This window comes from Microtus oregoni, unplaced genomic scaffold, assembly GCF_018167655.1.
Source record: "Microtus oregoni isolate MIOR12 unplaced genomic scaffold, Mior012 000000F_ref0000247, whole genome shotgun sequence".
Taxonomy (NCBI): domain Eukaryota; kingdom Metazoa; phylum Chordata; class Mammalia; order Rodentia; family Cricetidae; genus Microtus; species Microtus oregoni.
In genome coordinates, this window is record NW_024543059.1 from 15147800 (window position 1) to 15167761 (window position 19962).

Below are 19962 nucleotides of genomic sequence, written 5' to 3' on the forward strand. Positions count from 1 at the left end.
CCCCACTTTCTAATAGGGGTGTTTAGAGCCTCTCCATCTGCCCGCAACCCCCCCCCCCGCCAGCCAGAGCCTACACACCTGCATACTGACTGGTGAGAGTCCCCATGTCATGTCCAGAAGGTCACATATGGTACCTATTATGCAGAAATGTTGTGGGTCCCTATACCTGCCTTCCCACAGTAGACAGATGGACGTGTGTGTGTGTGTGGTGTGTTTGAGATATAGAGTCTCTCTACATAACCATGGTTGTCCTAGAACTCACTCTGTAGAAGACTGTAAAAAATAAATAAATGGGACAAATTAATAAAACTCTATGCACTATCAAAATTGTCCGTTACTTGGAGTGCTAAATTTGGCATCTAGGCTCTGCCTGCCATGTGCTCTCTGAGTTTGTCCTTGTTACCGTTCTGGTTTCTTCCCACTCTACCCTCTCTCCTCCACATGTCTATTCCCCAACCCCCTGTTCTTGAGGCTCTAGAACCCCACACCTTTGCTTCCTTTTTGAGACTTGGCTGAAAGATCTTTTGTGCTCATAGCTTTCCCTGACACCCCAGGGTCAGGCTCTTCCCCAGGGAGGTCCACACGATGATGATGGTGACGGTGACCATGGTAACGATGATGATGGTGACAACGACGATGATGATGCAGGATCATGTTAGAAGGCTCAGGCTAACTTTGAACTTAGACTCCTCTTGCCTCAGCCTCCTGAGTGCTGGGGATTGCACTATGATGCCTAGCAAGTCCTAGAGATAAAACCCGGGGCTTGCACATGGCGGCAAGTGCCCTTCCTTTGAGCTTCATCCCAAGCCCCTCGGTTATCTCCTAGATGGGGCATGGTGATCTGGACCCGCCTATTGTCAGTCTCCCTCACCACACCTGGAAGAAGTCCACCATCTACCGGTGCGCCACCAATGTCACAGTTAGCTTCAGCTGTCAACCTGACACACCTGGGAAGAGGAACCCATGAGTGAGGAGCTGCCTCCATCCCATCAGCCTGTGGACGAGTTGGTGGGTATTTTTCTAATTACTAACTGATGTAAAGGCCCCGCCCATCACTGGGGCCTGGGATGCCGTCCTGGACATGTGGTCTTTGGCTAGTATAAGGAAGGTAGCTGAGGGAACCAGTAAGCAAGCAGTGCTCATCCATGATCTCTGCTTCATTTCTTGTGCCTCCAGGTCCCCGTCTGCATCTCTGCCATCCCTCAGTGATGTGCTCCGATGCAGAAGAGGTAAACCGTTTTCTCCCCCAAGTAGCTTTCAGTCGGGGTTTTATCACAGCCACGAACCCAACTAACCTGGCAGATGAGTGAACCCCTTACTGTGCTCAGGGCTCCTGAGGACCTTGAGGTCTCCAGTGGTTCAAAGGAATCTGGTCCCCTGGCAGAAGTGTGCCACTCACAGGCCTCCCTCCTGGGCCTCTCAGACATGTGTGCTCAGTGCAGCCCCTCGGGTGGGCGGCATCCTGGGAAGAGCAGGCTGGCACGGAACTCTGGGTTCTGCTCTTCAGGAGTACCTGCCCCGTGGAGAAAGCGCCGCCCTTCCCCAGGTCTTAGCTGACTTTTCCCCTTGCAGTATTTGGTTTAAGGATTAAAGTTAGTGAAGGAACCTGTAATTTCCAGAATCATCTGTTTCTTTCCTGGCTGCCCACACTACATCCATTGTTTTATTTCTGAAGCCCTTGATAACACCATTCCAGACATGCTGGTTTGATGTCGTCTGACCGACTAAGCTTTCCTGAGCCGGAGGATGGACAGCTTCTCCATGACCTCCCGCCCAGCTGTTCCTCACATTGTCCCCTCCTGTCAGTTGTGAACACCACCCCGCTTTTGGAGACAGGGTCTCATGTAGTCCAGGGTGATCTCAAACTTGGTTGGAGCTGAGGCTGGCCTCTCCTCCTGATCCCCCTGCTGCCGCCTCCCAGGTGCTGAGATTACAGACTTGCATCACCATGAGTGAGTTTTAGTTTATTTTAGAAGGGTCTTACGATGTAGTCTCAAACCCGAACCAATCCTCAGCCCCTCTGAGGGCTGGGTTACGAATGTGACCGTCACACCAGACATTTATTGTCTTCAGTGCTCTCATCCTAGCCTCGCCACTGGGGACTCCCCAAGTGGATTTCCAGAGCAGTGTCTGTGAAGCACCACAACCGTAAACAATCGGAATCAGCTTTATTGAAGTATAATTGACATACTATGAACCACATCTATTTAAAGTACACAATTTAATATGTTTTGACACATGTGCATACCCATGACAATATCGCACAATCAAGATAAGGAACACGTCCATCATCGGGGAGGCTTCCTCTCGCCCCTCCCTACCCACTTCCCATTCCTAGATCTGCTTTCTAAATACGCCTAACGCTAAGATGTCTCACCCATTTCCCCACGCTAGTCAATGGAGTGTGATCCTTGAGTCACCCTGTCTTTAACATTCTGAAAGAGATGTCCCCAGAAGTCATGAAGATATGTGACATTGTTTGCTCTGCACACTCAATAACCATTGTCAGACTGCCAGATGAGGTGGCTTGGCACCCAAGAGCCATCGGGGTATCTGGTTCCCAGCTACGACTCCCAATGCCTCCAGACTGGCATACCTGACTGTGGATCAGAGGTTTCCCTGGGGTTGTGATTTTGTCACCGGAGACATAGTTTAGGAACTTGGGGATGTTATTACTGTGGGGGTTGCATCTGGGGTTGGAACCAGAGAGGTGACTGATGTTGGACAGTGCCCACTCAACGCCCACCACGGAGACAGTCTGACCCTAAGCATCAATAGTGTTGAAGGAGAGAAACCCTGTATGGACGGACGACCAACCAAGGCAGAAGCTCAAGTGATGGTGGTCAGCTGTTAACGGTGAAGGAGGAGAAGTGGGCTGATTGGAACAGCAGGTCACAAAGCTAAAGTTAAGGACCCTGCGGAGTCTCAGGTCAGAGGTAGCTCTGCCTTCCCAAGGACAAGCCTTAAGGGAACCAGGGCAAGGCACGCAGCACATATCCGGCAAATGCCTGGCAGACAGGGCTGCACCCAAAGCATTTATTAGGTGCCTAATTGTGGGTAGCACTCATTGGGCACAGAAGGGGAGGCTGAAGACTTCCAGCTGGCCAGAGGAAGCCATTAAAGCACCAAGTGACCAGGATGGAGAGGAGCCAGCGGGAAAAGGTAAGTGCAGACCCACCCCAATAAACGAGAAAATGAGAAAGGCTAGTCATGTTGGGATCCGGTTCCAACGTGACAAGATATGTCACTGCCGCATCACTTCTAGTTGGAGGCTCCTCCCCCCACCTACAGACACCAATTGGCCTGTCATATAAAGGGTTTTTTCCCAAAGTGGTTTAGCCGGAACTGGAAAGTTACTGCCTGGCGTGACAGGAGCCTCACCGGGGCACCAGCAGCCAACAGGGAAGCCGAAGGGACCAGCAGGATGGATCGTCGTGGGTTCTCTGGAGCTAGACGGTGAAGTATGGCAATGCTTTACTCAGTTTTGCATGACTTGAAGCTTTTGCTATTGTATTATAGGAGCTATGGAGGTTCAGGTAAGAGAAAAAAAGGACGCAAGCAAAAAGCTGTCCCATCCCTCCAGGGACAGGAAGCACCCTTTATACACACAGGCTGCGTGTATTGTGACTTAAACCAAGGGTGACTGCTATTGAAGGCTTCTGGGTGCCTCAGGGTGGGGAAGGTTTGAGAGGTGGAGACTCCCGCAGTTCCCCAAGGGGACAAAGGGACTGGATGGATTTTAGCACTCTGTGGTTAATTATGGCTCAACTTTATCTAAGGATAAAGAGAGAGTGGCCCCTTCCTCTTACTTCCAGCCCTCCAGAGGGCCCCGCTTCTCCCATCTCTAGACTCCAGTCACTTCAGGTCCTAGGGATTCTGTAAAACAGATAAGTGTCACCGTGGGGGACTCGTCAGGAGTTGAGTGTCAGAGGCAGCTTAGGTTGCAGGTCAATAGGGAGAAGGTGAGTAGGAGAACAGAACTACAGACAGAAATTATTTCACCGAGGTGAGGCCTTCTGCCGCTCACTAGCCCGAGAAAGACTTCCAGATCTGGCCAGCGGAATTGTTGCGAATGCAATCTTTGTGAACTTCCAAACTGGAGAGGAACAGAGTGGAAGCGGCTGTGGGTTAAGCCGGGCAGCTGCTCAACCCGCTGGGTCCCTCCACGTATCCCTCTCCCTCAGTGAGGTGCCTGTATAGATTCTGTTCAGCCAGGCAGCATCAGCGAGGAAGATCACCGAGATGCCTCTGGGCCCAACCTCCAAGGATGGGCAGAACCACAGAGGCTTTCATTCTGGGGTGACCTTTTTTTAGGTCACAGGACAATCAGGAGGGGCACTGGGGGGGACTCCCCTGCTAGATAGGGCCAACCCTGTCCCTGTTTCCCCTAAATGGGTGCTGTTGCTCACAGCCCGAGGAAAAACTCTGACTCACTTCCGGCCTCAGTCTCACCACAGGAGTATTGTTCTTCCCAACTGTGCATGGGCTGTGCTGGTAGGGGCGCCCCCATAATGGCCCCCATAGTTCCCAGCTCCTTCTAAGAGAAGTCTGGGAGGAGCCAGAAGGACGGACAGACTAATCTCCTGGCCTTGAGGACCCTGTGTTGGTAGTGTTTTTAAGGGTGCTCAAATTATAACAGACTCCATTAACTGCATACACATTTACAGAAGGGTAAACTGAGGCTCTGGGAACTTAAGGTTGTCATAATGCAAAATAGTGCCACAGGGATTGGAACTCAACTTTGCTGGATGATTTGCCACATGAATGACTTTAGAAATATATATATATATATATATACACACACACACACACACATATTTCGGGGGATTTTGAGACAAAGTGTTAGTATGCAGTCTTAATCCTGCCTCTGCCTCCCCAGTTCTGGGATTACAAGGCAAGTGCTACCCACTCCTGGCCCCTTGGCATATTTAACCTTCCTGGGTCTAAACCCCATCCTCAGAAGAACAGTCTAGGATGCAGAAAAGATCCCTAAACAACTGCTGTGTGAACTTCATGGGGTTTGCGGTTCGGGTTAAGCCAAACCACATGGAGCCGGTTTAGGATAGTGCCTAGCCCTGAGGAGCACTCAGCGGCTTTACCCGTGTTAAAAGACCCTCAAGGAGAGGAAGGGATAGCATTTTGTAGCCAGGTTATCTCACAGACAGCGAGAAGGGTTTGGGCAGAGGCTGCTGACGACCTTGGAACAACCCAGCCTGGGAAGTTCTTGGCCCTGTTTCCCCTCTTCTTTCTCAGCTCCAGCAGAATGTCGACCTCGGCCAAGTAGCACAGCCGTTTTCTAGGGCAGGAACCCAGGGAGGGAAGGGTTCTGGCTGGTATATTCTAAGTAGCTTGGCGTGAAGCACTGCCAAATCCGAGGCCTGCTAAGTTGTGTGATTTAAGGAAAATTATTTAAACTTTGTGTGCCTCAGTTTCCTTATCTGTAAAGTGGGGTTATTAAATCAGCCTGAACGGATTATGTGGATTAAAGAATGTACATAAGGAGAAGATAATGTGAACTGATTGGCCCAGTGCCTGGCTCTCCGTTGTTGCAGGGGGCGGGGGGGGGGAAGACCAAACATAAAAGGGGGTGGGCTATTTCTGTTTATCCACCTGTCTCTACAGAAGCAAATAAAAGTCTGCCTCCTCTAGCAGGAGGCGCGAGGGCTGCCCTACCGCCGCCGTGAGGTCCGACCAGTGAGGGAGTGGAGTTGCCCCAGGTCCGCCATCCCAGGACTGTCCCCCAAACTCAGGGCTCTGGAGCCGGGACCGCGGGGAAGGCAGGGCCAGCCTGGGCTTCCCACGACTCCCGGCCCCTTCCCTCGCCATCCCGCCGGCGTCTCTGAGACCGCCTGCCGGGGAGTTCGCGGGGCCGAGAGCCGAGCCCGGCGCGGACGGAGGGGCCGCGCTCCTACCCGCCCCGCCGGCAGCCGCAGCCAGGGCGCCCTAAAGGCCGCGGGGCCCGCCGCGTGGGGCGCTCGGAACGCTCGCCCAGCACGGGCGCCGAGCGGGCCGGGCCGGCGGCGGCCGCGGAGCGCGGAGGTGGCGCCGCGAGGGGGAGGGGCGCGGCGAGGAGGAGGAGGAGGAGGAGCCGGGGCCGCCGCCGCCGCCGCCGCCGCCGTGACAGCGGCCCGAGTAAACAAGCCGCGCCGCCGCGGCCGGGCCGCTGCCCCCGCCCGCGCCCGAGCCCAGGCCGAGCCTTGCCCTGGTCGCCGGCCGGGCCGAGGCCGCGCCGTCGCGCCTCCCCGCCTGCGCGCCGTGACGCCGCTGCCGGGCGCGGGGACCGCCCGAGCCAGGCCCCCGCCGCCGGGCTCCGCGCTCGGCCGAGGGCTGCCGAGCAGCCGCGGCCGGCGCTCGCCCGGAAAAGTTTCCCCGCCTGGGCTCCCTAGGGTAAGCGGCAAGGGCGCGCGGCCCCGGGGCCGGGAAGGCGGCGCGCCGGGGAGCCGGGCCCGGAGCTGGCGTGGGGAGCGGGGGAGGGAACGCGGAACCGGGCGGCGCAGCCCCGGGCCTCGCCGGCCGCCGGTCTCTGGCCGCGGGTTCCCGGCCGCCGCGGTGGGAGGACGGGAGCAGCGCAGCCCACCTGAGCGCGGGGCTTGGGGCCCGCGCCGGTACTTTTCCGCTGGGGCCGGGGCGAGCCCTCTGACCTCAGGAAACGCCGGCGGGGCCCCTGCTGGGGCGGGCCGGGCAGAGCATTCCGAGGGCGCTGGGTGCTCACGCCTGCCCCGCCGACCTCCGGAGCCCCGGCGGCTCGGGCCTGTGCCCCCCCACCCCGCGGGACGCGCTCCTGGTAGGGACACGGGGTCTTCGGGCGGAGGACCGCACACCTGTGCGGCCGGAGCAGCCGGGGGCGGGATCGGCGGGCGGGATCGGCGGACGGGCGCGCGCAGGCCGGCTCGGGGAGGTCTGGGTTTGCCTCCTGCCGAGGCCTTGGCGGAGGCCCCTGCTGCCCCCGTCGGGTGGCTTGGACGAGGGGCGGCCTGCTTGCCAGACAGGTCTGACGGCAGACGCTGGTCTGGTCAGTGCCTACTTTCCCCACCGCCTCTGGTCCTTGGCGCCTGGGGGAAGGCGACTTTCATCCCTCTGGAGCGCTGGGGTTCTCTTTGACTTGGGAAGTACCAAGGCGATGCAGGTGATGTGGCCCAGGGAGGGCCTGTGGCTGCTGGCCAGGTGTGGGCACAGCGAAGGAGAGTGGCTGAGCAGATTCGGTGTTTGTTTGTTTCCTATATTAGGCTTCTATCTAAAATTTACATTTTTAAGAAGATTCGTTGGCTTTTCGTTAAAAAAAAAAAAAAGTTTTAAAGCCGCTGGCTTTTAATAGTTTTAACCATCAAGGAAACTGAGGCCCAGAAAGAGGAAATGACTTGTGTAAGATCACACAAGGAACAGTAGTTGAGCCAGGACTAGGAGTTAGAATTCCATGGGAGTGTATGTGTGCCGGTAACAGACCTGCCTTGGGGTCTCTGCTAGAAAGAGACCTGACCGGGTTTCCCGACAGTCTTCTGTGACTTGCTCTGTGCTGCTGTCCCAGCCAGGTCTCCAGGCCCCAGGAAACAACAGCCACACCTGGTGGTTGGTGCAGTTCTGATACCTGGGCTGTCTCTGTTGGCAGGTTCTAGGGAGGGAGAGAAAGACTTTGCCCAAGAAAACAGCTAGGGACAGCGACAAGGCTCAGTCTGTAGCCGGGCCCCAGAGCTGAGTGCTGGGCAGAACTGACCCAGAGAAGCTAGAAATATATCCAGCCTCCTGGTTTGAGACAACCGGGACTCAGAGGGTGAGTCAGAGTCTGGGATGGGGGTGGGGAGAAGCCTGTTCATTCATTGTTCTCGGCGTGTGTGTGTGTGTGTGTGTGTGTGTGTGTGTGTGTGTGTTGGGGGTCCTCTATGTCAGATGTTGAGGAATGGCTGTCTGATGTCTGCTGTCTGTCCATCGCCTACCCTTGCCGTAGGTGAGGACACTTGGTGGAGGGAGGCAGATCACCTTTCTTAGGGGTGGGGAGATTCCCATCTTGTTCAGTTGTGCCTGAAGCGTGGGTGCTTGCTCGTGGACTGCTGCAAGGTAATTAAATAGTTGGTTAATCACCTCTATCACCACGCAGTTGTGGCTCCATCTATGGTTTGCCAGAACCTGGGCTAGACCCAGACAGACCCTGCCGGAATTCAGAAGCTGTAGGCAGGTCTCCCAACTTTGGGCCGGGAGTCTGCCTGGTGTCTACTAATCCCAAGAGGTTTAGATGTCACAGGAGAGCAGGCCTTTCCTCTAAGCCCCACATCTTCTTAAATGAGGGCTTGGGGTCCCTGTACCCCTTAGCACTGGAGCCTCTGATTAGCCATAAATAGTGGCTTTATCTCCCAAGGGGACAGGGAACTGGAACTCCCAGGCATGTCTTGGGAGCCCTTTGGACTCTGCCCTTCGGGCATGGATTCTGCATTGTGGATGTCTCCTGCCATCAGCTGTCAGGTTATTTTGGTGTAAACTGAAAATACTCCAGGAATTGTGTGTGGAGTCCCCTCAGCCCGTAGGGTGAGACAGCAGCAGTTAGGGAGGCCTGTTGTAGCTCCCTGAGAATCCGGTGGCGAGCAGATCTGTCCTGCTCCGCTGAGGTAACATTCACATCACCATCTGAATGAATGGCCACCTCTGGGGCTGGGACTCTGGAGTTGGGGGGGGGGGGGGCATCAGGAACCTTGGGCAGATGCAAACACTTGGCCCTGAGACAGGATACCCCCAGCAGCCTACTGGAGCCTGCCCTAGCTTCCACCTATCCCAGGAGCTTGGCTTGTGGTTAGCTGGGGGCCCTTTCTGGGGACAGTTATGTGGCCCCTGGTAGAGAGGTCCTGCTGTCTGTTTGCTGAAGGAGGAAAAACAACACTCAGGACTATTGATTCAGCCTCACCTTGGTGCTCCTGGCTCAGCAGCCAGTGTTTGCCCTGACTGCCTAGCTCAGATTACAAAAGGTGGTGGGTCAGGAACAAGCAAGGGGGCAGCTCTGAGCCCTGCCTCTAAAGATGGCTGTCATCTTAGTCCTAGAGGGAGGTGAAGCCTCAGGAATCCCTTGTGCTCAGAGCATGGTTTCCCAGACCCCCCCCCCCTCCAACTTAAGTCGCCCACTCTTTCCTTGCAGGGACTCTGTTTTCAAAGAACTCCTATAGCTAACCGTTTTCGCTGAACCGGGATACCCTAATGAGCTGGGTAGACCCTGTACGTTTTTTAAAGAGCTAGCATGTTATTCTTTTTATAAAATATAGCTAGGTGTGAGAACATACGATCACACAAAGACAAGAAGTAACAGTTCCTGCTCAGATTCTCACCATCTCCAGGGAACCATTGTTAGCATTGCAGTGGGTGTCCTTCCAGATTTTGTTTTGGTTTTGTATAAACATGCATCTATAGTTTTTTAAGAAAACAAAATGGAATCCTGTGTACATGCCATTTTATAATGTATCTTTCTTTCTTTGGATGTTGTTTGTTTTTTATTTTGAATGACTCAAGCCCTGCTTGTATTCTTAATGGAGAAAGGCTTGTGAAGGGAGATGTTGGGTCCGTGTGTCTGTTTGGCTGACCCGTAGGGGTAGGAGCTGGATTCTTGCAGAGACATTTCAGGGGTTTGTGTCTGGTGAAGCTGGGGATGTTGGATCCCTTGGAGCTGCAATTATAAGCAGTTGTGACCCATGCACTATAGGTGCTGGGACCAGCCTGGTTCTTGGGAGCTATGAGTGCTCTTACCACAGAGCCAGCCCTGACCACTGTTTTTTGTTTGTTTGTTTGTTTTTTGTTTTGAGGCCTGCTCTCTTCCCAAGCCTGAAGCTTGTGATTTGGATAGGTTGGCCAGCCAACAAGCCCCAGGGATCCTGGTGTCTCTCCCTGCTCCCAGTGCAGGCTGCCAAGCCTACTTTGTTATGTGGGTCCTGGGACTCTAAACTCTGGTCCTCACACTGGGGAAGCAGTGAATGTCCTTCCTGAGCCATCTTCCCAACCCCTCAGGTGTTTGTTTTATCCACCTCCCCTGAAACGCCTGTTAGCCTACGCATTGAAGGCAGGAAAACGGTATTAGCGTGTGATGAGAACGGACTGACGCAGCGTCCTTTCTTGTTCCCTCAGAGCCGGCTCTCATCCTGCCCTCCAGCCCTGCCCATCTCGGCCCCATGCCCCCACCAGTCAGCTCCGGGCCCCCGGCAGTGAGGAGGCACGTGGCAGCCGAGGCCCTGTGACCAGGCCAGGGAGACAGGAGCTCCGGGGTCCCAGTCATCTGCCCCCCCATGGAGCTGAGGCCCTGGTTGCTATGGGTGGTAGCAGCAGCAGGAGCCTTGGTCCTGCTAGCAGCTGATGCTCGTGGCCAAAAGGTCTTCACCAACACTTGGGCTGTGCATATCTCTGGAGGCCCAGCTGTGGCTGACAGCCTGGCACGGAAGCATGGGTTCCACAACCTGGGCCAGGTAGGTTTCTTACCTGGCCTATTGGTATAACTTCAGGACATTGCCACGTGGTGAGGAGGGTGAGGGCAGGGGCTTTTGCACCATAAAGCAGTTTGTCTTCCAGGGCATCTGAACAAGAGGCAGGTTCTGAGTGACTGGGATGGGATCTGTGGCATTGCTCTGTTAGTGGGCTTTTATCATAGGTTGCTTAGAAAACCCAGCACATCTAAATGAGGGGTGTCCTTCTCTATCCCTTGCCTGTCATCGTGGGTCCTAGCAGCGAACAGATGCCCCCCCACACCACTTGTCTTTGTGAGCTCCCCAGCAGCCTCGTCCACCCCCTTTCTTCCTCCCCCAGGGACTGCCAGATGGAAGGCCCATCTCAGTCTCGCTGCTTTATTACAGATCTTCGGTGACTATTACCACTTCAGGCACAGAGCAGTGACAAAGCGGTCCCTGTCGCCTCACCGCCCGCGGCACAGCCGGCTACAGAGGGAGCCTCAAGTAAGTGTGGCCCTGGCCCTTCTGGCTCCCATCCCCTTCTGTTCTGAGCGCCCACAACACTTCGCACCCCCCCCACACACACTTATCTACTTATCTACTTCATTCCCAGGTAAAGTGGCTGGAGCAGCAGGTCGTAAAGCGAAGGACCAAGAGGGACGTGTATCAGGAGCCCACAGACCCCAAGTTCCCCCAGCAGTGGTACCTGGTATGCTGCCTTCCTGGGTTCTAGTCTTCTCCCCACCACTGGGAGGGGCTGTGCGTGGATGAGGCTCACTCTGGGGCTTCTGATTCTTCCCCCCTTTTCTCTGCCTCTAGCCCACTGGGTCTCAACCTTCCCGTTGCTGCAGCTCCTCATGTTGTGGTGACCCCACCCATAAAATTATTTCATTGCTACTTCATGGCTGCAGTTTTGCTACTGTTATGAATCATAATGTAAATAATTCGGAGCTAGAGGGTTGCGAGGGGTCATGACCTACAGGTTGAGAACCACTGCTCTAGCCCGTCCTGCCTTCCCGGAGTCTGTGTGCCCTGTAGAAAGCAGTGGCGGCATTTTAAGATCGAGGTTTGAGGTTGGAACGGGTTCTCTGAGTTAACAACCAAATATTTCTGGTGATGGACTGGTTGTCTCTGCAGTCTGGTGTCACTCAGCGAGACCTGAATGTGAAGGAAGCCTGGGCACAGGGCTTCACAGGTCACGGCATTGTGGTCTCCATCCTGGACGACGGCATCGAGAAGAATCACCCTGACTTGGCAGGCAATTATGTGAGGAGTGGACGAGTGGTTGTGACCCCTGGGCAGGGGCCTCTAGGGCCTGTTCTGTCATCGCTGTGGTTAGCAGCTCCTGATGACGGCCTGTTCTTACAGGATCCTGGAGCCAGTTTTGATGTCAATGACCAGGACCCTGACCCTCAGCCGCGGTACACACAGATGAATGACAACAGGTGAGGAGTGAGAGTCCTGGCCTCTGGGCCTCTAGGGTGAGTCTGATGTCACATGTCCCACCTAAAAACTGAAGTCTCTCTGGGCATGGTGGCATATTCTTTTAATTTAACCAGCACTTGAGAAGGAGATGTTGGCAGATGCTGTGAATTTGAGGTCTGGTCTACATAGTGAGTTCCAAGCTAGCCAGGTGCGTAGTGGCTATGCAATAACAACCAGGGTTGGTAGTGGCGCAGCCTCTAATTCCATCATTGGGGAGGCAGAGGCAGATGGATCTCTGTGAGTTCTAGGCCAGCCTGATCTACAGAGTGAGTTCCAGAACAGCCAGGGCTACACAGTAAAACTCTAAAACAACCCCACAACCAAGTCTTTGTTTTTAGTCCCAGTCACCCAAGGGAGTTTTAGTTTTGGTCTTTTGAGACATGGTTTCCATATGTAGCCCTCACTGTCCCGGAACTTGCTCTGCAGACCAGGCTGGACTCAAACTCAGATCCTCCGCACCCAGATCCAAGGGAGGTTTTGATCGGACCAAAGAGGACTACAGGCCCCACAGGGGAAGTGCTGTGCACACGCGAGGGATGGTGGATGTGGCTCAAGGTCCTTCCTGATCCTTCCACTCCTCAAGCTCGATCTGCTACACTCTATCCACCGCACTAATGCTGTGCTCTCGACCCTGGCAGGCACGGCACTCGGTGTGCAGGTGAAGTGGCAGCAGTGGCCAACAACGGTGTCTGTGGTGTGGGTGTGGCTTACAACGCCCGAATTGGAGGTGGGTATTAGCCTTGGCCCTGGGTCCACATTGAAGATAGTAGGGACCTCTTTGGAAGTTTTCTCTGCCCATGGCCATCTTCCACAATAGATCTTCAGGCAGCATGCTAGTCTGTGGGAGGTCCTTAGCAATCGGAAAAGCTGGAACCCCAGTGCTGGTAGCATAGGAGAGCCGGTGCCAGCGTCTCCCTTACTCAGCACAACCTTGGATCCCTTGCTCCTCTGAGGCCCCAGGCTCTTCCTAGTGAAGAGTGTGTAGTCTTGGGGAGAAGGTCACATCCTCTGTCCTCTTCGGGTCGTGGCTGTGAAAGGCAGTGGCAGACAACTGATGGGCCTTGGGTTTCCCAGCACTGGCCTCTCCTCTTTCTTGCTCCTCCCTGGGGTTCAGGCTGGGCCTGTGCCTACGGGTGCCCCTGGCAGCTGGACCCACGCGGCATCCCTTTTCCCACCCCCTCTGCGGCCAGGGGTGCGCATGTTGGATGGCGAGGTGACTGATGCAGTAGAGGCTCGTTCGCTGGGCTTGAACCCCAACCACATCCACATCTACAGCGCCAGCTGGGGCCCTGAAGACGATGGCAAAACCGTGGATGGGCCAGCCCGTCTCGCTGAAGAGGCCTTCTTTCGGGGAGTTAGCCAGGTGAAGTGGGGGTTCAATGCCAGCCCTGGAAATCAGGCTGGCTAATTCTATCTTTTACATTTGTTCTCTTCCTTGTTTTCTATTTTAGATACTGTTTTTTTCTTTCTTTCTCTCTTTCTTTCTTTCTCTTTATCTTTCGGTTTTCCAAGCAGGGTTTCACCATGTAACAGCCTTGGCTGTGGTGGAACTCCCTTTGTAGACCAGGCTGACCTTGCACTCACAGAGATCCACTTGCCTTTGCCACCAAGTACTGAGATTAAAGGCATGAGCCACCACTTCTTGGCCCTTGTTTTTGAGACAAGGTCTTCCTATGTGGTTTTGACTGTCCTAGGGTCAAGGTTGCCATGTAACCTTTTAACCCAGGCTAGCCTCGAACTCATGACTCTGCTGCTTCAGCTTCCTGACGTTGAAATTACAGGTGTGCACCACCATGCCTCCTGGCTTTTGTGTTTAATTTTAATATTGACAAAAGTGGTAAAATGAAATGTTATAGAAGCCAGAGAAATGTTCCAGTGGTTAAGAGCACTGGCTGCTCTTGTAGAGAACCTGCAAATGGTTCTCAGAACCCACATGGTGGCTCACAGCTATCAGTAACTCCAGTTCCAGGGATCTGGTGCCCTCTTCTGGCCTCTTAGAGCACCAGACACACTTATACTACATGTACATACATAGAGGCAAAACACTCATAAAAAATCATAAATTTTATGGACTGGAGAAATGGCTTAGCAGTCAAGAGCACTGGCTGCTCTTCCAGAGGACCAGAATTCAATTCCCAGCACCCATGTGGCAGCTCACAACTGTCTGTAATTCCAGTTCCCTAGGGATCTGGCAACCTTATATAGACATACATGCACATTAAAAAATTTTAAAACTAAATGTTATTAAAATATTAAGGAGTTGGAGACTGACAGTGAATAAGTGACATTTGAATAAGGTTCTGATTTTTGGGTTTTTTTTTTTTTTCAAGACTAGGTTTCCCTGTGTAACAGTCCTAGCTGCCCTGGAACTGACTCTTGTAGACCAGGCTGGCCTCAAACTCACAGGGATTCGCCTGCCTCTGCCTCCCGAGTGCTGGGATTAAAGGCGTGTGCAACTACTGCCTGGCCAAGGTCCTGATTTTTTTAATTTTATTTTTATTTTATAAGTATAAATGTTTTAATGGTTTGCATGTATGTACACCGCATGCTCACCTGTTGAAGTCCCTGAAACTGGGATTATGGATGGCTGTGAGCCACCATGAGTGCTGAGAATCAAACCCAGGTTTGATTCTCAAGAGCAACAGGTTCCCTTAACTGCTGAGCTAATTCTCCAGCCCTGACTTTTTTTTTTTAATATATTTATTTATTTATTTATTTATTATGTATACAATATTCTGTCTGTGTGTATGCCTGCAGCCCAGAAGAGGGCACCAGACCCCATTACAGATGGCTGTGAGCCACCATGTGGTTGCTGGGAATTGAACTCAGGACCTTTGGAAGAGCAGGCAATGCTCTTAACCTCTGAGCCATCTCTCCAGCCCCCCTGACTTTTTTTTAATTGGGGCAAAGATTGCAGTGTTATATTGAGCATAGACATTACATATTTTAGGCAGGTCCTCTGCTGTGGAGCTGCATCCCGTCCTGAGACCATGGGTTTGATCTCAGCATCACCACAGATAATACGTGACAGGGTCTAAGAGAGATGTTGGCAGGTACAGCATCTGCACACAGCTGGATGACTGAGTTAAAGCCCCGGTGCCCATATACATGTGGAAGGAGAGAACCAGCTCCGCATAGTTGTTCTCTGACCACCACATGGGCACCATGGCATGCACAGCCACAGCACATATCATATAATAATTGTTTGAGAGAGAGAGAGAGCATCCATTACCCCGTCCTGTGGGGACCATACCACTCTGAACCTAGGCTGCTTTGATTTGATGCCCAAGCCTAAGTGTACATACATACTTCATAGGGATCTTTAGGTGGATCCAAGAAGTGAGCTGAGACCCCAGAGATGGGGCTCCCATCTTCTCAGGCTGCTGCAGCATCTTCCTACTCACCTCTGTATCCCTTATCCACCCCCCCAACTCATGCCCCATCTTGAGTAACCTTGACCTGCTTTGTTCACAGGGTCGCGGGGGGTTGGGCTCCATCTTCGTCTGGGCCTCGGGGAACGGGGGCCGGGAGCATGACAGCTGCAACTGTGACGGCTACACCAACAGCATCTACACCTTGTCCATCAGCAGCGCCACGCAGTTTGGCAACGTGCCCTGGTACAGTGAGGCCTGCTCCTCCACGCTGGCCACCACCTACAGCAGTGGCAACCAGAATGAGAAGCAGATTGTAAGTCTTCCCCAGGCTTGGGAACTGGGTCAGAAGGCTTCTTGTTCTCTGCTTGGGGCCCCATTAGATCTCATCTGCTCTCATCCCTGTGTGGCCTTGTGGAATGTGTGCTGAGAGCTGGAGTCCCTCGTAGAATCTTGAGGGCTGCAAAAGAAGTACAGTCTCCCTGAAAACCTGCTTTCCTCCAACCTCTGATTGATCCACCTTAATCCTTGAGAGAAGGGGCTATGCATGTTAGCAAGGTAGAAGCTGGGATCCAAGTGTCTTGACTTCTGGGGTACCGATTACTCTTGGCAGGACAGGCAGGTGGCTCCTTTACTCCCCCCAACATCCATCATGGTTTCAACACCATTGTCCTCTGGCAGGTGACAACTGATTTGAGGCAGAAGTGCACAGAATCTCACACGGGCACCTCAGCTTCTGCCCCGTTGGCAGCTGGCATCATTGCTCTCACCCTGGAGGCCAAGTAAGTGGACAAGCAGCACCTGTCCCCGCAGCGCTCTCTGTAAAGGAGCTGTTTTCTCCTGCTATGTTCCAGAAAGCCTGACCCTTAGACTTTCTCTTCTTTTCAGTAAGAACCTCACCTGGCGGGACATGCAGCACCTGGTGGTGCAGACCTCAAAGCCAGCCCACCTCAATGCTAATGATTGGGCCACCAACGGTGTGGGCCGGAAAGGTGAGGGATGGTGACCCAGAGGTTTAGACTCTGAGGTAGGATGGGGCACTCCTGCTTCCCTCTTGACCCTTCTCTGTCTCTGCAGTGAGCCATTCGTATGGCTACGGGCTGTTGGATGCAGGTGCCATGGTGGCCCTGGCTCAGAACTGGACAACAGTGGCCCCCCAGCGGAAGTGCATCATTGACATCTTGGTGGAACCCAAGTAAAAACTGGGCCCTGAATGTGGGGGGGCAGCAAATCGGCCTGAGAGTTCTGGGGCGCCTGCTGGCCACTCCTGTCCTGCTGACTCACGTGCTTTCTGCGTAGGGACATTGGCAAACGGCTAGAGGTGCGCAAGTCTGTGACGGCGTGCCTGGGCGAGCCCAACCACATCACCCGGCTGGAACATGCTCAGGCACGGCTCACCCTGTCTTACAACCGCCGTGGTGACCTGGCCATCCACCTTGTCAGCCCCATGGGCACCCGCTCCACCTTACTGGCTGCCAGGTGCTCACCATGTCCCCTTTGCACTCTCGCTTCCAGATCCTTGTCACTTTATCTCCAAGACTCCAGCAAGCATCAGGGACACTTGGGCGAGGGACAGCCATGTCCTCTGGGACTCCCCCATCACGGGAATCCTTGCCTGAGACCCATTTTTCATGCCAGTTGTGTGTGCCCCCTGGTTAAGAGCATCTGGGAAATAGCCTTCCTAGAAAACATTTCCAGTCTGTGAGGGACGAATAGCGTATGTCCCATATATCGTGGGCTACATGGAACTCTCTTCCTCCAGACCCCATGACTACTCCGCTGATGGGTTTAATGACTGGGCTTTCATGACAACTCATTCCTGGGATGAGGACCCCTCTGGCGAATGGGTCCTAGAGATTGAAAACACCAGCGAAGCCAACAACTATGGTATGGAGAGTGGGGGTGGGGGGCTGCTGGGCTCTAGGCTGTTGACACGGTGCCCACGCCCTTGATCCTTCTCTTATGAACCCGGGAATAGGGACGCTGACCAAGTTTACGCTCGTACTATATGGCACAGCTCCTGAGGGGCTCGCTACACCTCCTGAAAGCAGCGGCTGCAAAACCCTCACCTCCAGCCAGGCCTGCGTGGGTCAGTAGTGGATGTGGTTACGGCTGGGAAGGTTGCGGGGATGGGATTGGAATGGTGGAGTCAGAGGGGACAGTGATGGTCTAGCAGCTAAAGAAAAAAGGCTCCTGGGGACAGTAGGTCCACTGTGGCTGGACCTCGGGTAGAGAGCTCAGTGGCTTAGAGGCTGCAATGCCCTTGACTAATGCTCCCCATCCTCTCTTGTGCTGGCAGTGTGCGAGGAAGGCTTCTCATTGCACCAGAAAAGCTGTGTCCAGCAGTGCCCACCAGGCTTCACACCCCAAGTCCTCGATACACACTACAGCACTGAGAATGATGTGGAGATCATCCGTGCCAGCGTCTGCACCCCCTGTCACACCTCATGTGCCACATGCCAGGGCCCAGCTCCCACAGACTGCCTCAGCTGCCCCAGCCATGCCTCCCTGGACCCTGTGGAGCAAACCTGCTCCCGGCAAAGCCAGAGCAGCCGAGAGTCTCGGCCTCAGCAGCAGCCTCCCGCACTGCACCCAGAGGTGGAGGTGGAGCCCCGGCTGCAGGCTGGGCTGCTCCCCTCTCATTTGCCTGAGGTGGTGGCCGGCCTCAGCTGCGTTTTCATCGTGCTGGTCTTCGGTACCGTCTTCCTGGTCTTGCAGCTGCGCTCTGGCTTAAGCTTCCGGGGAGTGAAGGTGTACACCATGGACCGCGGCCTCGTTTCCTACAAGGGGCTGCCCCCAGAAGCCTGGCAGGAGGAGTGCCCGTCTGACTCAGAAGAGGATGAGGGCCGGGGCGAGAGGACCGCCTTTATAAAAGACCAGAGCGCCCTTTGACGAGCCCACTCCCACCCCATCAAATTGATCCCTTCCTCGGGCACTTTTTAATTCACCAAAGTATTTTTTTATCTTGGGACTGGGTTTGGACCCTAGTTGGGAGGTAAGAGGGGCAGACACTGCTTCCTACCCCACCCTTGGGCCTACCTGTTTGCCTGAGGTGGGGACCCAGGAGCCTCACCCCCTCCCACCCCTCCACGTGGAGAAGGAGTAAAATCTTTAGGGCAGCTTCCAAGGCCCAGCTGGAGTTCTGTGGAGTGAAGAGGGGCGGCCTTTCTCGGGGTCCTGATCGCTGCAGCCCTACCCGTTCCTGCCCCTCAGAAAGCAATAATGGTCCCCATCCAGGCAACAGGGAGGCCGGCCAGGAGGTACTGAAGACGGCGGCCACCTCTCCAAGGGCTTTTGCATCCCCTGACCCTCAAGCTCATGGGTGAGCCTCCACAGCCGCTGCAGTTGTAGGAAGGGACCAAAGCAAAGCAGGCGCTGTCCAGCTCCACCGTGCCCACCCTTACATGCCCTCAGCCTGCCTCTGCACTCCAGGCCGAGCTGGGCAGGCACGGGCCAAACTAAAGCTCTGGGGGCCTTACGCTGGTGTCTTGACATCCTGTCGATGACACCTTCCCCCCCCCCCTGCCAGGGCCCTGTTTTCTGAGCCCGGGGCTGCCTGGGCTGGGCACTCACAGTACCGGAGCCCCTTGGGTGGGTGATGGGAAGGGACGGTGGCCTAGCCGGCCCCTCCCGCCTCCCACCCGATGCTGCTTTCCCCTGTGGGGATCTCAGGAGCTGTTTGAGGATATATTTTCACTTTGTGATTATTTCACTTTAGATGCTGATTTTTGTTTTTGTATTTTTAATGGGGGTAGCAGCTGGACCATTGACCTCCTCACACCCATGCCCACCCTGCCTTTCCCATGGCTGCCCAGCCCTGAGGTAGAGGGGCCTGCAGCATATTGCTGAGGAGTAGGGAATAACTAAGCCCCGTGCCGTGAAGAGGCAGGCTGGCCAGGTGGGCTCTAGGAAAGTGGGTTATGGTAAGGGGGGTAGACTGACATCTGTGTTTCAAATGGGGTTGTGCCAAGGGCTTATGGGTCGCTGGCTCTCCAGTGCCAGGGGTGGGCAGGTGGCGGCACCAAGCCCTTTCTAACACTGTGCCCTGGTGGAGAAAGCATAGCCTATGATGCCCCCCAAGCCCTCTCTTCTGATGTGCCTTTTGCACCCCTCCCATTAGGACAATCAGTCCCCTCCCACCTGGGACCCCCTTTTTCTTTTCCCTAGCTTTTCCTCTGGTACCCAGCCTACCTGCCCAGGGGTGCCCCTTCTGCCCACCCCTCATGGCCATCCCGGCTGGTTTTGTAAGATACTGGGTTGGTACACAGTGATTTTTTTTCCTTGTAATTTAAACAGGCCTGGCATTGTTGGTTCTATTTAATGGACACAAGATAATGTTAGAGGTTTTAAAGTGATTAAACGTGCAGACTATGCAAACCAAGCCTGGTCTCTGGTGTGCTTCTCTTGCTCTTCCCAGGACTCTTCACTGGGCTCAGCTGGGGACAGGTGGGAACTGGGGGCCAGTTTGGCTCAGTGGTGCCTTGACTGCAGAAAGCTGAAATGTTTCCAGGGGGCTGGGGCGTCCTGTGCTGAGCAGGTGTGCCAGCTTCCTAGGCAAGGCCTAGAGGGTGGGCCAAGTGAAGTCACCTGGGCACCAGCTACAGAGCTGAGGTCTAAGGGGAGTCTGAGTGAGCCAAGACGACTTGCGTGCTTGTTAGTGTGTGCATGCTTGTGTGTGTGCTTGTTAGTGGGTGTGC

The 19962-nt window shown here is 54.5% G+C and overlaps 1 protein-coding gene across 4 annotated transcripts; it reads left to right on the top strand.

Moving 5' to 3' along the window:
- Window positions 1-3440: 3440 nt before the first annotated feature.
- Window positions 3441-19646, top strand: Furin (furin, paired basic amino acid cleaving enzyme). 4 transcript variants are annotated; one of them, XM_041648998.1, is made up of 16 exons: window positions 3441-3461; window positions 10096-10430; window positions 10815-10913; window positions 11023-11118; window positions 11547-11675; window positions 11778-11854; window positions 12533-12621; window positions 13085-13257; window positions 15369-15581; window positions 15947-16047; window positions 16154-16257; window positions 16343-16460; window positions 16565-16744; window positions 17028-17152; window positions 17244-17354; window positions 17565-19646. In XM_041648998.1, the coding sequence occupies exons 2-16, from the start codon at window positions 10254-10256 to the stop codon at window positions 18155-18157; spliced, it is 2385 nt and encodes a 794-aa protein (XP_041504932.1). In that variant the 5' UTR covers window positions 3441-3461; window positions 10096-10253; the 3' UTR covers window positions 18158-19646. The 4 variants fall into 4 exon arrangements, with proteins under 4 accessions (XP_041504932.1, XP_041504906.1, XP_041504922.1 ...); XM_041648972.1 differs by lacking the exon at window positions 3441-3461 and adding an exon at window positions 6105-6387; XM_041648988.1 differs by lacking the exon at window positions 3441-3461 and adding an exon at window positions 6587-6784.
- Window positions 19647-19962: the final 316 nt, after the last annotated feature.